At 38.0% G+C, this 18,377-nt stretch overlaps 1 protein-coding gene across 1 annotated transcript in view; it reads right to left on the bottom strand.

The window, feature by feature from the left end:
• The window catches only part of P3H2 (prolyl 3-hydroxylase 2), a 178,238-nt gene that overhangs the window by 159,046 nt on the left and 815 nt on the right, over nt 1-18,377 (bottom strand). The window contains exon 2 of the mRNA XM_021719296.1: nt 18,230-18,372. Coding sequence (XP_021574971.1) covers nt 18,230-18,372 — 143 coding nt within the window. The remainder of the gene's footprint in view (nt 1-18,229; nt 18,373-18,377) is intronic.

Here is an 18,377-nt window from a genome sequence, read left to right as displayed (position 1 = left end):
TAAGCTGCTTTTATTCATAGAGAAAAGTTGGTGTTAACAATTTATATACTAATCCTGATTTAGCATTACAGGAAATGGGGAAAATTTTGGGTAAAATTAAATCTTAACCATTGACTTACATCATTTCAGAGAGGAGTCTACAGAGCAGCACAGCAAGTACAATATCGTTCCTAACACAAAGGTTACAGGGAATAGATACTGAGGCTGGTTTTTGAACTAGTGATGTGACCAAAATATTTCTTCAGGTCACTGATACTGCTACAAAAGACCATTTCTATTATTGTAAAGGGCTTTTCAAGGTGACTTTCCTCTCCAGTATATTCAGTATTTTGTATTGTCTGAGTCTATCATGGTAGTGTCTAAATATCACAATTTTTAGTGTTGAGGATTAGATACTAGAATTTATTAATACCAAAATGAGGAGCAAACAACTGCTGGTGGTATCACAGTTTAGTAACATTGAATGTATTTGTTTATTGAGGAAATACTCTGCCAAATGTTATAATACATTAAAGCTGGTAGAGACTTACAAGATTATATATTGCAATAACCTAATTTTGTAAATGAAGAACTGCATCAAGAAAGTGTTAACTGTCATAAAGCCCTATTAGTGATATAGTAATAATTAGTGACAATTTCCTAACTCTTTAATATTGTTTCAAGGTATCCCACCCAATCATATCATTAGCTTTTAATTGCCCTATGAAATTAACATTCTACAAAAGAGCTATCTTTAAAAAAGTATGATGAAGTGCAGAGAATGGTATTTTTATATTATGTGAGTCCAGGTATACCATCTTTCACTGTGCTTCATTTTATTGTGCTTCCCAGATATACTGTACTGGTTACAAATTGAAGGCTTGTGGCCACCCTGCATTGAATAAGTCTATTTGGGTCATTTTTCATACAGTGTGTATTCTTCTTGTCTTGGTATCACATTTTGGTTATTCTCAATAGTATTTTAAATTTATTGTTATGTTTGTTTTGGGGACCTGTGATCACTAATTTCTGATGTTACTGCTGTAATTGTTATGGGGCCCCACAAACTGTGCCCACAGAAGATGACAAACTTAATCGAAAAATGTGTGTTTTCACTGCTTCACCAAACTGCCATTCACCTGTCTCTCTCCCTTTTTGGGGGCTTCCCTATTCCCTGAAACACAATATTATTGAACTTAGAACAATTAATAACCCTACAATGATCTCTAAGTGTTCAGGTAAAAGGAAGAGTCACGAATCTCTCACTTTAAATCAAAAGCTAAAAATGATTAAGCTGAGTGAGAAAGGCATGCCTCAAGCCGAAACAGACTGAAAGCTAGGCCTCTTTTACCAGTTAGCCAGGTTGTGAATGCAAAGGAAAAATTCTTGGAGAAAACAAAAAGTGTTACTCCAGTGAATATATTAACAAGAAAACAAAAGAGCCTCATTGATGGTATAAACAAAGTTTAGTGGTCTGGATAGAAGAGCCAACCAGCTACAACATTATTTTAAGTCAAAGTCTACCTCAGAAAAAGACCCTAACTCTCTTCAGTTCTATGGAGACTGTGAGAGGTAAGAAAGCTGAAGAAGAAAAGTTTAAAGCTAATAGAGGTTGGTTCATGAGGTTTAAACAATAAGTCACTTTTATAACATAAGAAATTGCCACAGCCACCCAACCTTCAGTAACCATCACCCTGATCAGTCAGCAGTCGTCACCACTGAAGCAAGATTCTTCACCACAAAAAGATTATGACTCACTGAAGGCACAGATGATTTTTAGCATTTTTTAGCAATAAAACATCTTTTAAAGTATGTACTTTATTTAGACATAATGCTATTGCTCACTTATAGACTACAGTATAGTATAAAGATAACTTGTATATGCACTGGGAAACAAAACATTGTCTAACACTTTATTGCAATATTTGCTTTACTGCAATGGTCTGAAACCAAACCCACAATATCTCAAAGGTACGCCAGACTTTTAAATATCTAACTGTGCAGAGAATCACAGGGACAAAACTATGTCCTAGGATAACTGACATTTCGAATTCAACAAACACATAATGAGTTTCTCCCAGTGCTATGACTCAATAGTGACATCATCCATATGTGACTGTTTAGGAAAGACTCACACATAATAATCTGGAATTTATGAGATAACGATCATGGGAATGTCTTATTTAATCCAGGACAATGGGTTAGAGAAAAAGGAATGATTCTTTAGAAATATTTTTTTTTTCCTATTCCGAATTCTAAGTAAATTGGTCTTCCAACATTACATATTAGGTAAATCTTTGTTTACTATCCTATTGGGAAAACAAAACAGGATGATCAAATATTTACTTATTTATGAAGAGCTGAATCACAATATTCCAGAGGGGTCTCATTTACGGTTCTATAAACAAGTGAAAGTGCAGGCTGGTAACAACACAGCAAGAGCACTGATAATTTTTTCCCTTCCCAAAGCAGAGGTAGGAAATAATACTCTTAATAACTTGATGTGAACGATAGCGCACAATCCAGTTGATCTACTTAAGGATGATGACAAAAAGTGACAAAAAAATTTATTAAAAATTAGAAAGGTTTTTCTGTAGTTTCTTGTGGTAAAGAATTGGTAACAAAGTTCTGAAATCACATCCATTCCAAATAGTATTTGTCGTCATCATCACCATCATTTAAAGATCATTTAGAAAGCAAGCTCTTCGTAGTCAAAGGATCAGGAAAAGATAGGCAAAGTAGAACAGAAATGTTTATGACAATACCTGCTCTACTCCAGTCAAACAGAATGGGGTGGAGGGGGGATGTCTCAACCCACCTTGATGTCAGCGAGTACAGTAGAGGGCCTGGACTTCTACCCATTCCTCTCCTCCCCAATGGTGGTAGCAAGCACGCCTCTCCCTCCCAGCTGAGAGTAAAAGAAGAGTTTCAAGGAGGGTGAAGCCGGATAAAGGGATTGTTTCAATATGATTTTTAAAGTATTTAATATTTTAATACCCGTTAAATGTTCTTTAACAATATTTAATTTAAGAATATTTAAGGCTGGGCACAGTGACTTGTACCTGTAATCCCAGTACTTTGGGAGGCCAAGGCAGGAGGATTGCTTGAGTCCAAGACCAGCCTAGGTAACATAGTGAGACCTTGTCTCTACAAAAAAAATTTTTTTAAAATTAGCTGGGTGTGGTGGCATGCACCTGTAGTCTCAGCTACTTAGGAGGCTGAGGTAGAAGGACCACCTGAGCCCAGGAGGTCTAGGCTGCAGTGAGCTGTAATCTTCCCTCTGCACTCTAGCCTGGGTGACAGAGTGAGACTCTGACTCAAAATAAAACAAAATGAAATAAAATAATATTTGACATTCCTTAAATATTCTTAATTATTCTTAAATATGAAGTCCTAGGCAGACACTCTAACAATCCACATGTAAAACTGAATAAAATTAGTGCATGCCAAAGTTTGAGAAATGAACTACAATGTAGAACACCACAAGGTTTTAAGAATGACCTCCAGACAGTAAACAAATGAGGCAAATCAGAATAGTATTGTAAATCCTCTGTAAAATTTATGTATTTATTTATTTTTAAGAGTTGGAGTCTCACTCTGTTGCCCAGACTGGAGTGCAGTGGCCACTCCCGGCCACTGCAGCCTCAACCTGCTGGGCTCTGGCAATCCTTCCGCCTCAGCCTTCCAAGTAGCTGGAACTACAGGCGCGCGCTACCACTCCCGGCTAATTTTTTTATTTATTGTAGAGATGAGGTCTCACCAAGTTGCCCAGGTGGGTCTCGAACCCACGGGCTCAGGCAATCCACTCACCTCAGCCTCCCAAAGGCGCGGGATTACAGGCTGAGCCGCTGAGACCGGTAATCCTCTGTAAATTTTTAGACTTAGTATATCATGATGTACTTGCTAAAAGAATTGCACCCATTTTTCTCTGTTGCCCAGACTGGAGTGCAGTGGCATGCTCACAGCCATCCCAGCGTCAACCCGCTGGGCTCTAGTGATCCTTCCGTCTCAGCCTTCCAAGTAGCCGGAACTACAGGCATGCACTATCATGCCTGGCTAATTTTTGATTTTACTGTAGAGACAGGTCTTGCCAAGTTGCCCAGACTGGTCTCGAACCCACGGGCTTAGGCAATCTGCCTCCCTGTAGTGCTGGGATTACAGGCTGAGCCACTGAGCCTGGCCAAAGTGTACCCATTTTTAATTAGTAAATATGGATATTCTGATCAGTTGCAATAAATTTAACTTAAAACTCCCAGTGGTACTCTGTAGCCACAACCAAATTCATTTCAGATGTTATTTCACAGAGATTTGAGTCAGAAATCAGAGGACTGATGCTGACCATGCATGTGAATATTATCACTGCTAGATATTATATAAATGTGTGTTCCTGCATGGTGTTTTAAGATCTTGATACTGTTTCCTTTTTCTCTTTTCTTTTTTGCATTATGTAATTATTTGTAGGGAGTGTACTGGTGTCCCTGGTCTAAGATCATATTAATTAGAAATAAAAAACACGATAGAGAACTGTAAGACTTTTCCAATGAAAAAGTCTATAATGATCCCATCTGTCGCCACAAGACACATTTTTATTTTATAAAATCATGGAGTCATTAACTCTGGATTGGAAAACTTATTAAATTCCATTTATTTCAATGTCACTCTGGTGCTTGAAACTTAAATACAATCTTCCTATTAGACACTTGTCTGACTCATGTTTGAACAACTTCTTGGGCTTCCTATTATATCTTAGAACAGATATTAATGTTAGGAAAGCCACATTTGAGCCAAGTTCACATCGGAGCCAAGATCTTGTTCTCTGTGACTTCTATTACTTGATCTTAGTGCTTTAATTCCTCGGTACCATAAAGATAAAAAATAATTGTTTCAAATGATGCTCTCTTTTAAATCTCCAAGAGGTTTTCTGCTGTTCCTTATCTTGTCTTTATTAGTCTACTCATCCATATCACTGTTTTGAGTCTTTTATCTATCTTTGTCCTTCTTGAACATAGCCTAGTTTATTCTGTCCTCTTAAAGTACTATCAAATTAAATATTAGTGTGGCTTCCTTTCAAGTTCTACTTTAAAGTTATTCACTGTCCCAAAGTGAGGATAGCATCAGATACACTGGAAGTACATCCTATTCTCCAAACTATTAAACTCCTTTATCTTCATTGCCCTTTATATTTCATTATATTATCTCATTCAATTTTCTATTTCCATAGGTAGATTGTTGGCTTGCTGTTTCCAATCCACTAAAGTATTTTAGAATCTCAAGCTGGCAGATGTAGAAGAGCTCTTATAAATCATCTGGTTCAATGCTGCCCATGTCCAAATGAAAATCCCAAAAACTAGAGAAAAGTATTAGTGACAGAGCTAAGGATGGAATCTAGGTTGCTTAATTCCTAGATTAATAAACCTCTACTTCTTAATTTGAGCTGATCTCCCATTTACCTGACTATTATATGAAAAACCAGATCATTTTTGGTGCCTGTGATGAAAAGGTGTTTGCTGATTTCCAAGCCTAGGCCATCTCCAATGGATCACAAAATCAGGATAGGAAAGAGGCTTAAAGGGGTTTAAAATTCCCAAGATATGTTCTGTGGGAAGACATTTTATCTACTAATTCCCAATATGTGTTAGTCTGTGGGAAGATATTTTCTCTACTAATAAGCAAGAGAAGGTTTGGAATGTGTTTGACCAGAGTCCGTTTTTTGAAAAATACAAAGAGGAGGCCACGATCCCAAAGAAACTGTGAAATCGGGATGGGAGAATGTGGTGGGGAATAGAGCAAAAGGACTTCTCTTAACGTAGCAAACAAACAGTCCCAAGTTCCCACTAAGATGATGATTTTTGTTTTCTCTTGGTGAGGAAGAGGGTGCTAAATCTGTGTTCCAATGTGTAGAGTGTTCAACTTGAAGCCAGTAAGTCAAATTGAACAGGTCAAGTCGTATCGTTTTGTTTGTCTCCTAGTTTTCTGTACCTGCTGTATGTGTAACTAATTTCTCCACTTATCATGACATATTTGACTAAAATTCTTCTGCCCTAAACCTTCCCTTCCAAGTTCACCTTCTGCCTAGAAGCTATGATGCAAGATTCACAGTGTCAAAAAACTAATATAAAGAAGTTTTTGACTATATAACTGTTTGATGTCAAAACCCAAGCTGTGAGAAATGAATGAGAAACTCATCAAAACCCAGGTTTAGATAAGAATCTGAATTCAGGTTCTGATTGTTACTTACTAGCAGTGTAATCTCAGACATATTGTTTAACCTTTCAAGCTTCAGTACCCTATTGCTAAGAGAAGGATATGTTAGACTCTGTATGATAGGGTTGTTGTGAGAATTTGATGAGAAAATTCATCCCAAGCTTTTAGCATAATATCTGAAACATAGTAACAGTCAATAAATAATATATATTGTCCCGAGGAATTATATTTATAAAACATACAGTCTCAAAGCTAGGTCACACAAAACACCTTTCTTTATTAGTTTAATGAATTTCTTGATACGTTTTTATCTTTTGAGGTGAAAAATAATTCAATAAGTTATTTTGATAAAGTAAGAAAACTCTTTGAGCCACACTTCAGCTGTATGAAATAATGGAAGATTTCCTTCTTGTTGTTTTATCATAGCATTATTGTGCAAATGGTCTACTAATAGGAATTTTAATTTACCTATTTTCTCATTCCTCATTTTATGTATGGTTATCCTTCATAAATGACTTTCACAAATATTTCCTCATTTTATCCTTTCACCAACTCTGTGAATTAAGTAATTTTTTATTACCTTTTCAAAGAGATAGATATTGAGACCCAAAGAGGGTGAACAATTTGGAAAACCATAAAAAGGAAGACTGAGTTCCACCTAGGATTTCAAAAATACCTAAAATGGCAAAATGACATTTCCATTAACAAATTTAAAAAGTCGCTAAAACCGCTATTCACTTGTACTTAGCTTTGTCATACATGTTTTATAATTATTAGTAAAATTCCCTAGAAGGCATTGTCTCACATCTTACCATATGTTGATTTTTTTCCCAAGCCTCAGAATAGTACACATTCTTTTGAAAATTATGATCAATCAAATTTAATCTTAAATTTGCCTATATTTTTATAAAATTAATTCTCCAAATTTTTCATCATTTCCAGTTTAATAATTTTTTTCTTATATTCCCTTTCTTCCTGCCTCCCTCCCTCCCTCCCGGTTGTTTTGTTTGTTTTTTTACGCTTTTAGAGACAGAGTCTCACTCTGTCATCCAGGCTGGAGTACAGTGGCATGATCATAGTTTACTGTAGCCTCGAATTCCTGGGCTCAAGTGATCCTCCCACCTCAGTCTCCCACATGGCTGGGATTACAAGTGCATGTTACTATGCCCAGCTAATTTTTTTTTTTTTTTTAGAGTGGAAATCACTATGTTACTCAGGCTGGTCAACTCCTGACCTCAAGTGATCACCTGTGCTGGCCTTCCAAAGTGCTGGGATTACAAGCATGACCCACCATACCTGGACATTTTTTCTATCTTAATGTTAAAAATGATCAGTATTTTAAAAATATTCCACAAATCTTTAATTTAATTACTTTCTATATCTAAATTCATTGCTTTGGCACAAAATATCCCTGAACTGCCACTACATAATCACATGAGAATACTTCTGTTTATTACATGAGGAATTAATATTATACCTGTATGTTTGTTTCCCTCAGTGCGCAGTGACTTACTTGAAGGTAGGGGAAGCATTTTCACATCTCCGGGGCCTAATAAAGAAGGTTACACCTAAAAGATCTCAATAAATTATTTAACTGCTGATTGGGAAAACAGTATCATTTAATGCAAATTAATGGTTAACATTTCTTGTCCAAAATCTCTGGGGTTTTTTTTGTTTTGTTTTGTTTTGTTTAGAAGGAAATCATATAATTTGGTAAGTATTTAGTGCTATGCATGTGGAATGTCTAGCCAGAGGTATTCATTCCTTCATTTTCACTGAGGAAGTTGATTAGCTCTGCTATTCTGGGTTTTATTAAGACAGAAGTGTCTTAACAGAATATGGGCTTATGGCAATACAGAATTGAAGAAAAACTCACATCTGCTTCCAAATTATTGGATTTATTACAGATATGGATGTCAGAGTTTGCAGTTTGGGTGTATGTAACCATGTTTTCATGTCTGGGACACTGCTTGGAATTCCATTTGATTGCTTTTGCTTTTCTTTTCTTCATTTTTGTTTATCAATCTACCCTTCTCTCTCTACTTCTGTATTGCCCTTTGAATCTCTCTCTCTCTGTCATTTATTCTTTCCTCTGATCACCTCTTATTTCCCTCTCTTCCTAGCCTTCTGTAAATTGGCAGGTACAGTCTGAGTCAAGCTGCTCTCTAAGAATATATGTGATACAGAGCTAACCCAAAGAAAACTTAAGAGTTGTGGTGGATTATTTTTAAATGATTGGGTTTGGGTACTTTACAAGTTGAATGAGAAATATTGAAATTGTAATTCACAACTAAGAGATGCTAGTTTATATTGCTAAAGCAACCTGTCTTATCATATTAGGACAGTACGCAGAGAAAAACCAGATTCTCTGGTCTTTTTTTTACCAGCTGAACTATTCCAGCCACGAAGGACCAGCTACGGGATATAGGAGTCCTGTGCTTTGCATCTTGGAGGGGGAAGATCTAGTGCCAATGGATTTCCCCTCTAAAAAATACCTAGCAGATGGACATGGTGGCCCAAGCCTATAATCCCAGCACTTTGGGAGGCCGAGGTGAGGGAATTGCTTGAGTCCACAGGCTCAAGGCAACTTGGTGAGACCTCATCTCTACAATAAATCAAAAAATTAGCTGGGTGTGTTGGTGCACACCTGTGGTTACAGTACTTGGAAGGCTGAGGCAGAAGGATCACCTGAGCCCAGCAGGTCAACACTGGAGTTGGAGTGGCCATGAGCATGCCACTGCACTCCAGCCTGGGTGACGGAGTGAGACTCCGACTCATAAAGATTTTTAAAAAGCCGTTTAAATCAGTGTTTCTCAATCTGGGGTGATTTTGACCTCCAAGGGATGTTTTACAACGTATGGAGACATGTTTTGTAATCATACCTTGGAGAGGAATGGAGTGTGCTGCTACTGACATCTAGCAAGTAAAGGCTGGAGATTTATTTGCTAGCCATCCTAAAATGCTCAGAACAGCCTGCACAACAAAGAATTATTCATCCCAAAATATCAATAAGCCAAGGTTGAGAAGCCCTGCCTTAAATGCCTACTGACTGGAAAACCTGCAGACTCTACTATTTAATTGAGCCCTTGGTAATCCTATAGAAACAATGAGTGACTGTGAAAGTCTCTGTCCCTGGTAGCATTTATAAATGCTTTGTGTTAGATTCAAATGCTGATTGTTAATCCTGAAATCAATCTAAAAAATATTATTACAAAATAGCATTTGCTTCAGTGGAGAAATAATTTGTATGGTCTATTGGATTAGTCTTTGGTACTATAACTTGAGATCATTTTTTAAAACAGCCAAATATGGTTTTAAGGTAAATCTCTATGTCAGGAGTCTTAATTGTCTGTTGATTTCTCCACACAAGCCTATTGATCATGGCAGACATAAAGCTAAAAATTGACTCAATTAACTTTCCTATGCTTCAGGGTTTGTTAACAATTTCTTTGTTTTGTATTCATTTATTTCATTATATATTTTGCTTTTGTCCTGTCTTTCTAGGGTCCCAGTACAATTGCACTGCATATCTCCAGTCGTGTTCTGTTACTTGCACAGAAACTGAAAGCATTATTTGTAGATAATGAATTCCAGCAGGATCATTCTGACAGCCCTGCACTTCTGGAAATTCTGACATCTTGGATCTCCCTCTTTCTGGCTCTTATTCCTTCATTTCCCTTCCAAAGAAGATTCTTTGCCTCATTCATTTTCATTAGGTTTACTGGGGAACAGCATTGACCCAGGTTCTTATTTCTGAGTTTGTTCCAAAAGTAGGCAGACTAGCAGTGCAAGAAATAAAATTTCATAAGGAGATGATGGTTTTTATTTTCAGGGTCACTTTCATTTAGCAAATAACGTAAGTGGTGTGCTATGTGTTTCATTCTAATTTTGTTGCATTTGTGTTTTCATTGTGGGTTTTACAAATAGTGGTCAGTGGTAATTTCACAGAGATGGGAGTCAGGATTCTTGGATTCTAATCCTGGCTCTTCCATTAAGTTGCTGTAAAATTTGGACAACACTTCTTTTGGGGGTTTTATTCTCTATTTGTAAAATGAGATGGCTGGAATACTAATACTCCATGAATGTGGCAGGGTACAGCTGCAGAAAGATGGGATCATGAAGAGTGAGGAGAAAGAATGACTTCTTTTACTCAACCAGAGAGGCTATATTTTAATATGTTTTATATTAAGATATATCTTTATATCCAAAACTTCTATTTGGAAAGTAGCATCAGCCCCTGTAATAGGCAGCAGCCCATTTTAAGCATTACTTCCTCCAGAAAACAAAGTCCTGGTTCATCCTACTCCCCACTTGAATGTGACTTCCTTTTTAAGAACTTACATAGAGAAAATTTTGAAAAAGGTCATCTAATTTGACTCTTTACCTCATGCATGAATTTTCAGCATGAAAAATACTTTGACAGTCTCAGTCTCAGAGTTACAGAGCTGGAGGAATGTAAATAATTAAGCCAGTCCAGTCACTTCATTTTACAGAAAGTCATGAAAGAAGCTCAGAGAGAGAAAAGAAACTTGTTGAAATGGTGAATATCCTTAGGGTTCAGCTACTTTATCATTAACAGAATAGTTGGGAGCACAATAAAAATAGTCTTTTAACTTGTATAGTGGTTGATACTTTCTCCTGTGGGCTTTTTATTACAACAGGGAACCTATTCTGGCATGGATCCTAAAAATAGTGGTCAATGGCAATGGCACAGAAATGTGAGAGAGTCCAGATTCTTGAATTATAATCTTGGATCTTTCATTTAATTGCATTTAATTTGGGCAACTCAATTATCTTTTGGGTTTGATTTTCCTATCTGTACAGTGGGATGGTTGGAGCACTGATGTTTCATGAATGTGGCAGGGGGCAGTTGCAGAAAAATAGAGAGCTAAAGGTGAACATCTTCCCCCAATCCATGCCCAAGTATTGCACAACACATGGGGATAAGAGATATTTTTTAAAAGTTCAATAACATTATGAACTTCACAGCAACTTGAATGGACTTAGAGTCTATAATACTAAGTGATCTATCACAGAAACAAAGAACTGCGTACCACATGTTCTCACTCATAAGTGGACCCTGAACTATTATCATAATACTATAAGAAAGGGATTGTCAGGAGAGGGAAGGGGGGGGCACTTCAAATCAATAAAGGCACCTGATCTCTAACCAGGTGAAGTGAGGACCAAAGTGAGGCCCAAATTTTACCTACACAACGACCATTACCAAAGCCTGAATTGTACCGCACAAATTAAAATAAAAATAATAAAAAATAAACCTCACCACTTTTGAGGGAAAAAAAATATTTTCTACTTTAAAAAAGTTCATAAAGGTAGATGTATGCTTATCAGATATTTATGACTGTTTATCAGATAAGAGGACCAGTGGTTTTTATTTTATGAAAGCCAGAAACCTGACCTTATGTCTACCACTATTTTCTTTTCTCTTCCCCCATTTTTGCCCTCAGATATACTTTCACTGTGTAGATAACCAATAGGACAATGTAGGAGCAAGGGACAGGGGAAGAGGAAGTATAAGAAACTACATAGTATAATGAAGCAGAAAGGAATGTGGTCAAGAGAAATCAGCTTCTTTCAACAATTGTCTGAAGTCCTCTTCAGTACTAAAATCAGAAAATCACACACACAACACTAAGCATACTACTCGGAAGGCGGACTCCAGATTATTTTTTTAAAGATGTGTCTGGGCCATTTGGCAAATGATGGTCAGGTCTGGTGGAAATTACACAGCTAGGAAGTCAGACTGCAGAAAAAGAGAGATGAATAAAAAGACAGAAAAAGAATTATAGAAGAAAGTTGAATGGAAAAAAAGACAGGAGAAATTATTTTTCCTAATGAGAAATGCAAAATTTTCCACCAGACAACCATGGTCCTTGGCTGAATGACTTATGTATCATGTGAATGAAAGTGCAGAGTGGAGAGGGAAGTCCAGGAAGATGTGCTTTGTGTCGACTCTGTTTCTGAAGACAATGGGTCCACTGCAGGTTCCAAATGCACCTCTGATTCACCAGACCATCCTAAGAAGGTAGTCATGCCTGTTACATAGACTAGAAAGAGAGAAGACTATGGGTTAGAATACCCACATCCTGAGCCAAGCTCTGCTTTCTGACCCTCCTCGATTTCTCCTGGACTCTCTGAGCCCAGGTTATCATCTGTCAAATGACAGGAACAGATATTTTTTCATGATCTTTGCAGGCCTTTCCTGTTGTCACACGTCTATAATTTTAGTAATCACCACCCACACTTTTGCTAGATCACATTTTTTGAACAACATAGTTATCCCTCTCTCTCTCACTCCTGTGTCACTGCCCTAAAGCAATTTGTCTTGAAGATGTTTTCTTGTAGTTTCTTCTAGTTCTAAGGAACGTGATGCTAAGAAATCCACAGTTTACTCAATTACTCAGCAATATAAAAGAACCATTACTGTACCAAATCCAGTAAGTTTTAATTTTAGGTCAACCTACCCACCTTTATTGAGTCCCACCCATGAAGCAAGTTGATATTTTATCAAACATTCCCAAAAGAATTTTACACAGCTATCCCTTTGGAGTTTACCAGTGAGCAACTGATATTAGTGACAGAATCCTTTTGATTCTAAGAGATGTGATTTATAAGGAGAGGCAAGCAGTTTATTATTTCTTGTATTAAAAAAAAAATCCCTGATTCACCAGGCAGATAGGAGAAAACTTGCAAGTAGTTGCTGCCCTTATCTAATTGAATTTTAAGCCTCTGTGGCACTGATGATTTATGAGGGCAATGAATAACTGATAAGGAGCTGACTGAACATTCAAATATAGGTAACTTCCTATGAGGAAACGGTTGTTATTCTAAGTCCTTAGCACACAGGACCTAAAAACTGGGTACACAAAGAATCTGTCAGCTTTCTTTCCTAAGGAGTGAGATACAAGGATGGTGACCAGTACATTATGATGATTCAAGCACATAAAGGGTTTAATTGTGAAAGAGACAAGGGGAAAAAAGTCTTAGCCTTATCTCCTAAGGAAATAAGCAGTAGAATAATTTCAGAACAGCTATTTCAAGAAGACAGGAAATCAACCTCCTGCTTGAAATAATCTGGGGAAAATATGCATATTTTACAAATAGGTAGATACAAGTTTAAATATGAGTTCTGAATAGGTTTTTTATTCTGAATCAAGAAAATCTATATTATTGTCTAGGTTTTCAAATTCTTTTTTAAAGACATTCATTCTACAAAGAGAAAGTAGTTGATAAAGCAGAGAGTAAGAGTGAGAAAATTCCTTGAGTTTGTTTCATTTTTTTTTTCTAGAAACCGCTAAAAAAATAGATTATAGTCAAGATAAAGGGAGTTTCCACAGATGACTCTAGGAGGGAAGCAGAATTGCCTAACTGCTTAACTCAGTTGTGTTTCTTTTTTTCTTCCCTTTAATCCTAAGAAGAAAAACAAAGGTCAAATGGAACAAAGCAACAACTCAGAATCAAGTCATTCAGGGGCAAGCTTTTTTTGTGTGTAAAAAAGATAAATAAACAGCACTACTTTTTTTCCCCCTTTAAATAGCTGGGAAAAGTGGGAAGAAAAAACAAAACAAAAAACAGATACTGTCAAAACATTCCTGATCATGATGAACATAGATAAGAAAGAAAAGTATGACTTTCACATTAGTTTAAATTCCACAAATGTACATCAAGCGGGTATAGTGTGTCAAGGGTTTTGTGCGTGTACAGTTTTAAGTAATAAGAGACTGGGGGAAAAAAAAGCCAGAGGGGGAGGAGTGGTGGTTTGCAACATTAGCCAGAACTTGCAAGTATATTGTGAGAAGTAAAGCAGTCCACAGTCCTGTAAACTTCTCTCCCAACTGGCCAGCCAGGAAACCAGCTAAAGTCATGTCACCACATGATAAGCTTTCTCAATAATATTTCATACTCATGGAACCAAGCTCTTACTCATTCAATAAACATATACTGAGCATCAACTGCTACCACACTCTGTTTTAGGTATTTGGAAAAAATATGGTTGCTGATGACCCTACTCAGATCTACTGAGCCTAAATCTCTAATTTTAAATAGTATTTTAATTTCTTTAATGATTAATAATAATTATCCATCTAATAATAATCATCCAGATCTGGGAGCTCCTAGATGCAAAAGAACCTATGACAGTTCTTGATCTCAAGGAGCTCACATAAGTGAAGGCGAATATACCGATTTTTTCCAAAATAAGGTTAAAAATGAAAAAAAAAACAAAAGTAGGAGGGGAACAAGTTTCTTGCTGTGGGCATTCAGAAAAGGGAGAGATGGTGGACTGCTGGAAGTTGTAGAGGGAATGAAGGAGGGCCTCACAGAAGTAGGTATGCTTGTGTTAGGATAGTTATGATTTGAACACGCAGAGGAAGAAAAATCTACGATTATAATAATAAGAAACACATCTCTAGTGTTCACTGAGAATTGGGCCCCATTCTGGGTTTGTTATATGACTTATCTCTTAAATTTATACTTCCCCATTTTACAGATGGAGAAACTAAAGCTCAAAAAGTAAGTGTAATCTACTCACATCACACAGCTAGAGACTGGAAAAGCTAAAATTTAATTCCAAATCTGTCCTATTCCAACACTTCCACGCCTCCCAACAAAGAATAAACAAGGCTGAAAGATGTAAAAGTGTCAGACATAAAACATGTTCCCTTTGGTTGGAGGATGGCAGAGTTGGGGGAGACAGGATTGGGAAGGTTAACTGGGACCTGGGCTGTAGATGTTTCTTTTTTCACAATTATTCATCTTTCTTCCCCTCAAACATACCAGCATAAAGGATCTGCTTCCATCGGTGGCACAGTAACTGGGGTGTGGGGGAAAGGCAACATCTCAGAGCTTCTGGTGTTTGCAAATCTCCTAGCTGAGAATAACTCTACTCCCTTAGCTCTTTTAAGCTATTTGGGCTTTATATGGCACCAAGGGGGAAACCACTGAAGGGTTCTGAGAAGAGAATGCTATGATAAAAGCTCTATCTTAGGTTTCAGGCTGTGAATCATGAGTTATATCTCACAATCTTTGGCGGTAAAAATCAAAAGTTTGAAGAGCCTCACCCCACCTTTAAACAAAAAAGTGTGGCTAGGAACCAGGTGAAACTGCTGACTTATAGCTGTCCAGACAAATTCCCAACATGCCAGGCCTTATGAAAGATTCTACAGAGCAGGCCTTAAGATAAATACAGTGAGTATCTGTTACCCTCTAAAATATGGACCTACTCATCTCTGGAGCTGTCCAAATCTGGCATAAAGATAGCTCTGGGGAACACAGCATTTTCTGGGACCTGAGGGGACCCCAAGGGGCAAGGGGAATGGCAAAGGCATTGGAATCAGTTATTGGCAGAGTTCAGACTCCTGACTCCTGGTCCTGTGCTCATTTCATCAAATCATGTTGGTATGCCACTAAATAAATGACACTGAGAAAACCATGTTACCACTCTGTAAAACATCTGAAAACATCCCTTTCCTCATCTGTGGAACAAGAGATTGAATTCATCAGGTCTCAGATTTCACACAATTCTCCATCTTTCTTCCCCTCAAACATTCCAGTGTAAAGGATCTGCTTCCATCGGTGGTTCAGTAACTGGGATTGAATTTGGGGGAGAGGCAACATCTCAGAGCTTCTGGTGTCTGTAAATCTCCTAGCTGAGAATAACTGTATTCCCTTAGCTCTATGAAGCATTCCAGTCCTCATTGGGCTTGATCAGGCTCAGGATTATCCTTTTAAGTGAAAACAAGTTCACTGATGTCAAAAGTAATTCAGCAAACACAGGGCACCATGAACATATCCAGGCATGTTCAGGGAGCCCCTCCATCCTATCATCAGAGAATGAAAGCCTGAGAATCCAGACCTGTCAGAGCTTGAGGATGCTCTTATATTATTTGAGAGTTTTAAAAAAATAATGTGTGTGTGTGTTTATAAGTAAAATTCCAGGGAAGCCAAGAAAAGGCTAAAGTTGCAGAGTTATTGGCTGGGGGCAGGGGCATGTAGAGGAGTTAAGAACCATGATGCATCTTTTAGACGTTAACAAATTACAACTACCAAAAACGAATTTTCAAAGGAGTAAGTGATTATCTTCTTAAGAGACTTTCAACTATGTAGATCCAAGAAACTTTATCAGAGTAGAGGTAAGTAGGGAGAAGATGTAAAAGCTGTGCTCTCAGAAACATTGCTGGCAGAACATAAATTTAACACATGAAGTCACATACTTTTGAAAGAACTTCTTGAACTTCATTAATTCATCAGACAACACCCAGTAATTAACTGACAGAGTTCCTGTAATCAATTCACTGGAAAAATTTGAGGTATTTTAAACCTATGGCTTCACCTTCTTTGACCTCCAACCAGGGGGACAGGAGCAGGGGAATGACAAATGCCAGGATTAACAGTGAAGCAAGCATAATTACAGGACTAAAGAAACCCACATATTGGGAGTTACTTCATGGTTATTTATTTTTATAGGAATGAACATGAATATGAATTCATTCTTCAGACCTGAGAAAGGAGAATCTGTCCAAGATGTGTGACAGAACTATCAGCAGAACTGCCAACCTTATATCTCAGATTCCTGGGAGAACTAAGCTACAGAGACCATGCTGCAGGGCCACCCACGTTCTGCGCTGGAACTGACTTAGAATATCTTCACTATCAGATACTCAAGGTCCCCTCTCTGCCCGGTGCTATTGATTTCTCTAAGACCACCCAAAACTCTGTCACTCACTTAAAAGGAATCGGTTATACTTTACACATGCCTTAGCAAATCCATCAGGAGCACAAGCAAGTAAAAGACAACTCCTGGAAAGGAGTCAGGCTTTCTCATTTCTTGCCCCAGATACCAGCCCAGTGAACTCCAGCATCTTGGTTACAGTGCATTGGGAGTTCAGAGTTAGGCTTCCTTGAGATTTTATGAACTCCACTGACAGTTGCAAGTGTGAGAGAACTCTAACATCTGTGTGATATCAATCTTATCATCAACCTATGGGATGAGTCACAAAAGACATTTGGATATCTGAACATGATGTATATTTTTGTCTCCTCAGAAGGACAACCTGGTCCATTTGCTGGCATAATCAGCCAACCCCAGAGCTGTCACTTCTCCATCAGCTGTAGAAGAGACATTGATATATTGACATGGAAAGCCAGAATGGATGGAGGGTGATGGAGAAAGAGTATAAGTTCAGAACAACTTTGGGTGAGTGGGGGTGGAGGCTGTGGAACTCATTCTAAATTCCCTGTTGATATATCCAGAGAGATCTTTGAAACTATGAATGTGAGAAAAATGCCAATCGACATTGTATACCTTCTGGTACTAGTTTCAGGCAAGTTGAGAACACAAAAATAAAACCAGGAGAAGACTAAGCATCTAATAATGAGCAAACCAGTCCAAAGGGTGCTGCCAACAATTGGAAGCCCTCTATTTAAAGAGAAAAGTCAACACATTGGATAGATACTTTTAGTAAGATTGCCTCACACAGTTTCACCTCCTCCAAACTTACCTTCTGTTTAACACTTGAGCTTTACTTTTTTTGTAGTTGAAGAGAAGAGAGAAAAACAAATTTGTTTCAGAACAGGTCTACTTTTAACTCTGCTATTTCGAATGTGCTTTCTTTTAAGTTCTAGAGAAAAGGTGTAAACTACAGTGTAGGAGGGATAAGAGAGAGCAGAAAGAAAAGAAATGGGTATAGAGCCATACCAACAAATGAATCGAGAGGACTTGGACTAGACCCAGCTCTGTCAAAGCCTCATGAATTAGTGCTGAATGGGTACTTTTATCATCTTGGTGAAGAAGTTGAGGCTGAGATGGAGAGAGAAAAGGACTCGCCCAAGTTCCTCAATTGTCGGGTTCAGAGTCAGGGCCACCAGATATCTAGAGTCACAAACACGAGCCAGAAATGTTTAAGGAGACCCAATCTGAAATGCTCCGGGACAGAGCCAAGCAAGATGGCAGGAGCAGAAGGGAGGGCTCCAGAGCGCACTTGGGAGCCGAAGGGGGCGTTAGGTGTGGAAAGCTCGCAGTGGGTACCTTGATGTAGGCCCGCTGCAGGTAGTTGTAGGGCACTCTGCGCTGGAAGTCGCTGCGCACATCCTCGCTGACGCGGTGGCGGGACGCGGGTCCCCGGAGGCGCTGAGTCTCGCAGCTGCGGTAGCAGCGCGCCCGCTCCAACACTGCG

Source organism: Carlito syrichta, unplaced genomic scaffold, assembly GCF_000164805.1.
Source record: "Carlito syrichta isolate Samal-C Ts95f unplaced genomic scaffold, Tarsius_syrichta-2.0.1 Scaffold314364, whole genome shotgun sequence".
In the NCBI taxonomy this organism is placed as follows: Eukaryota; Metazoa; Chordata; class Mammalia; order Primates; family Tarsiidae; genus Carlito; species Carlito syrichta.
This window is presented reverse-complemented; position numbering and strand designations above follow the sequence as displayed.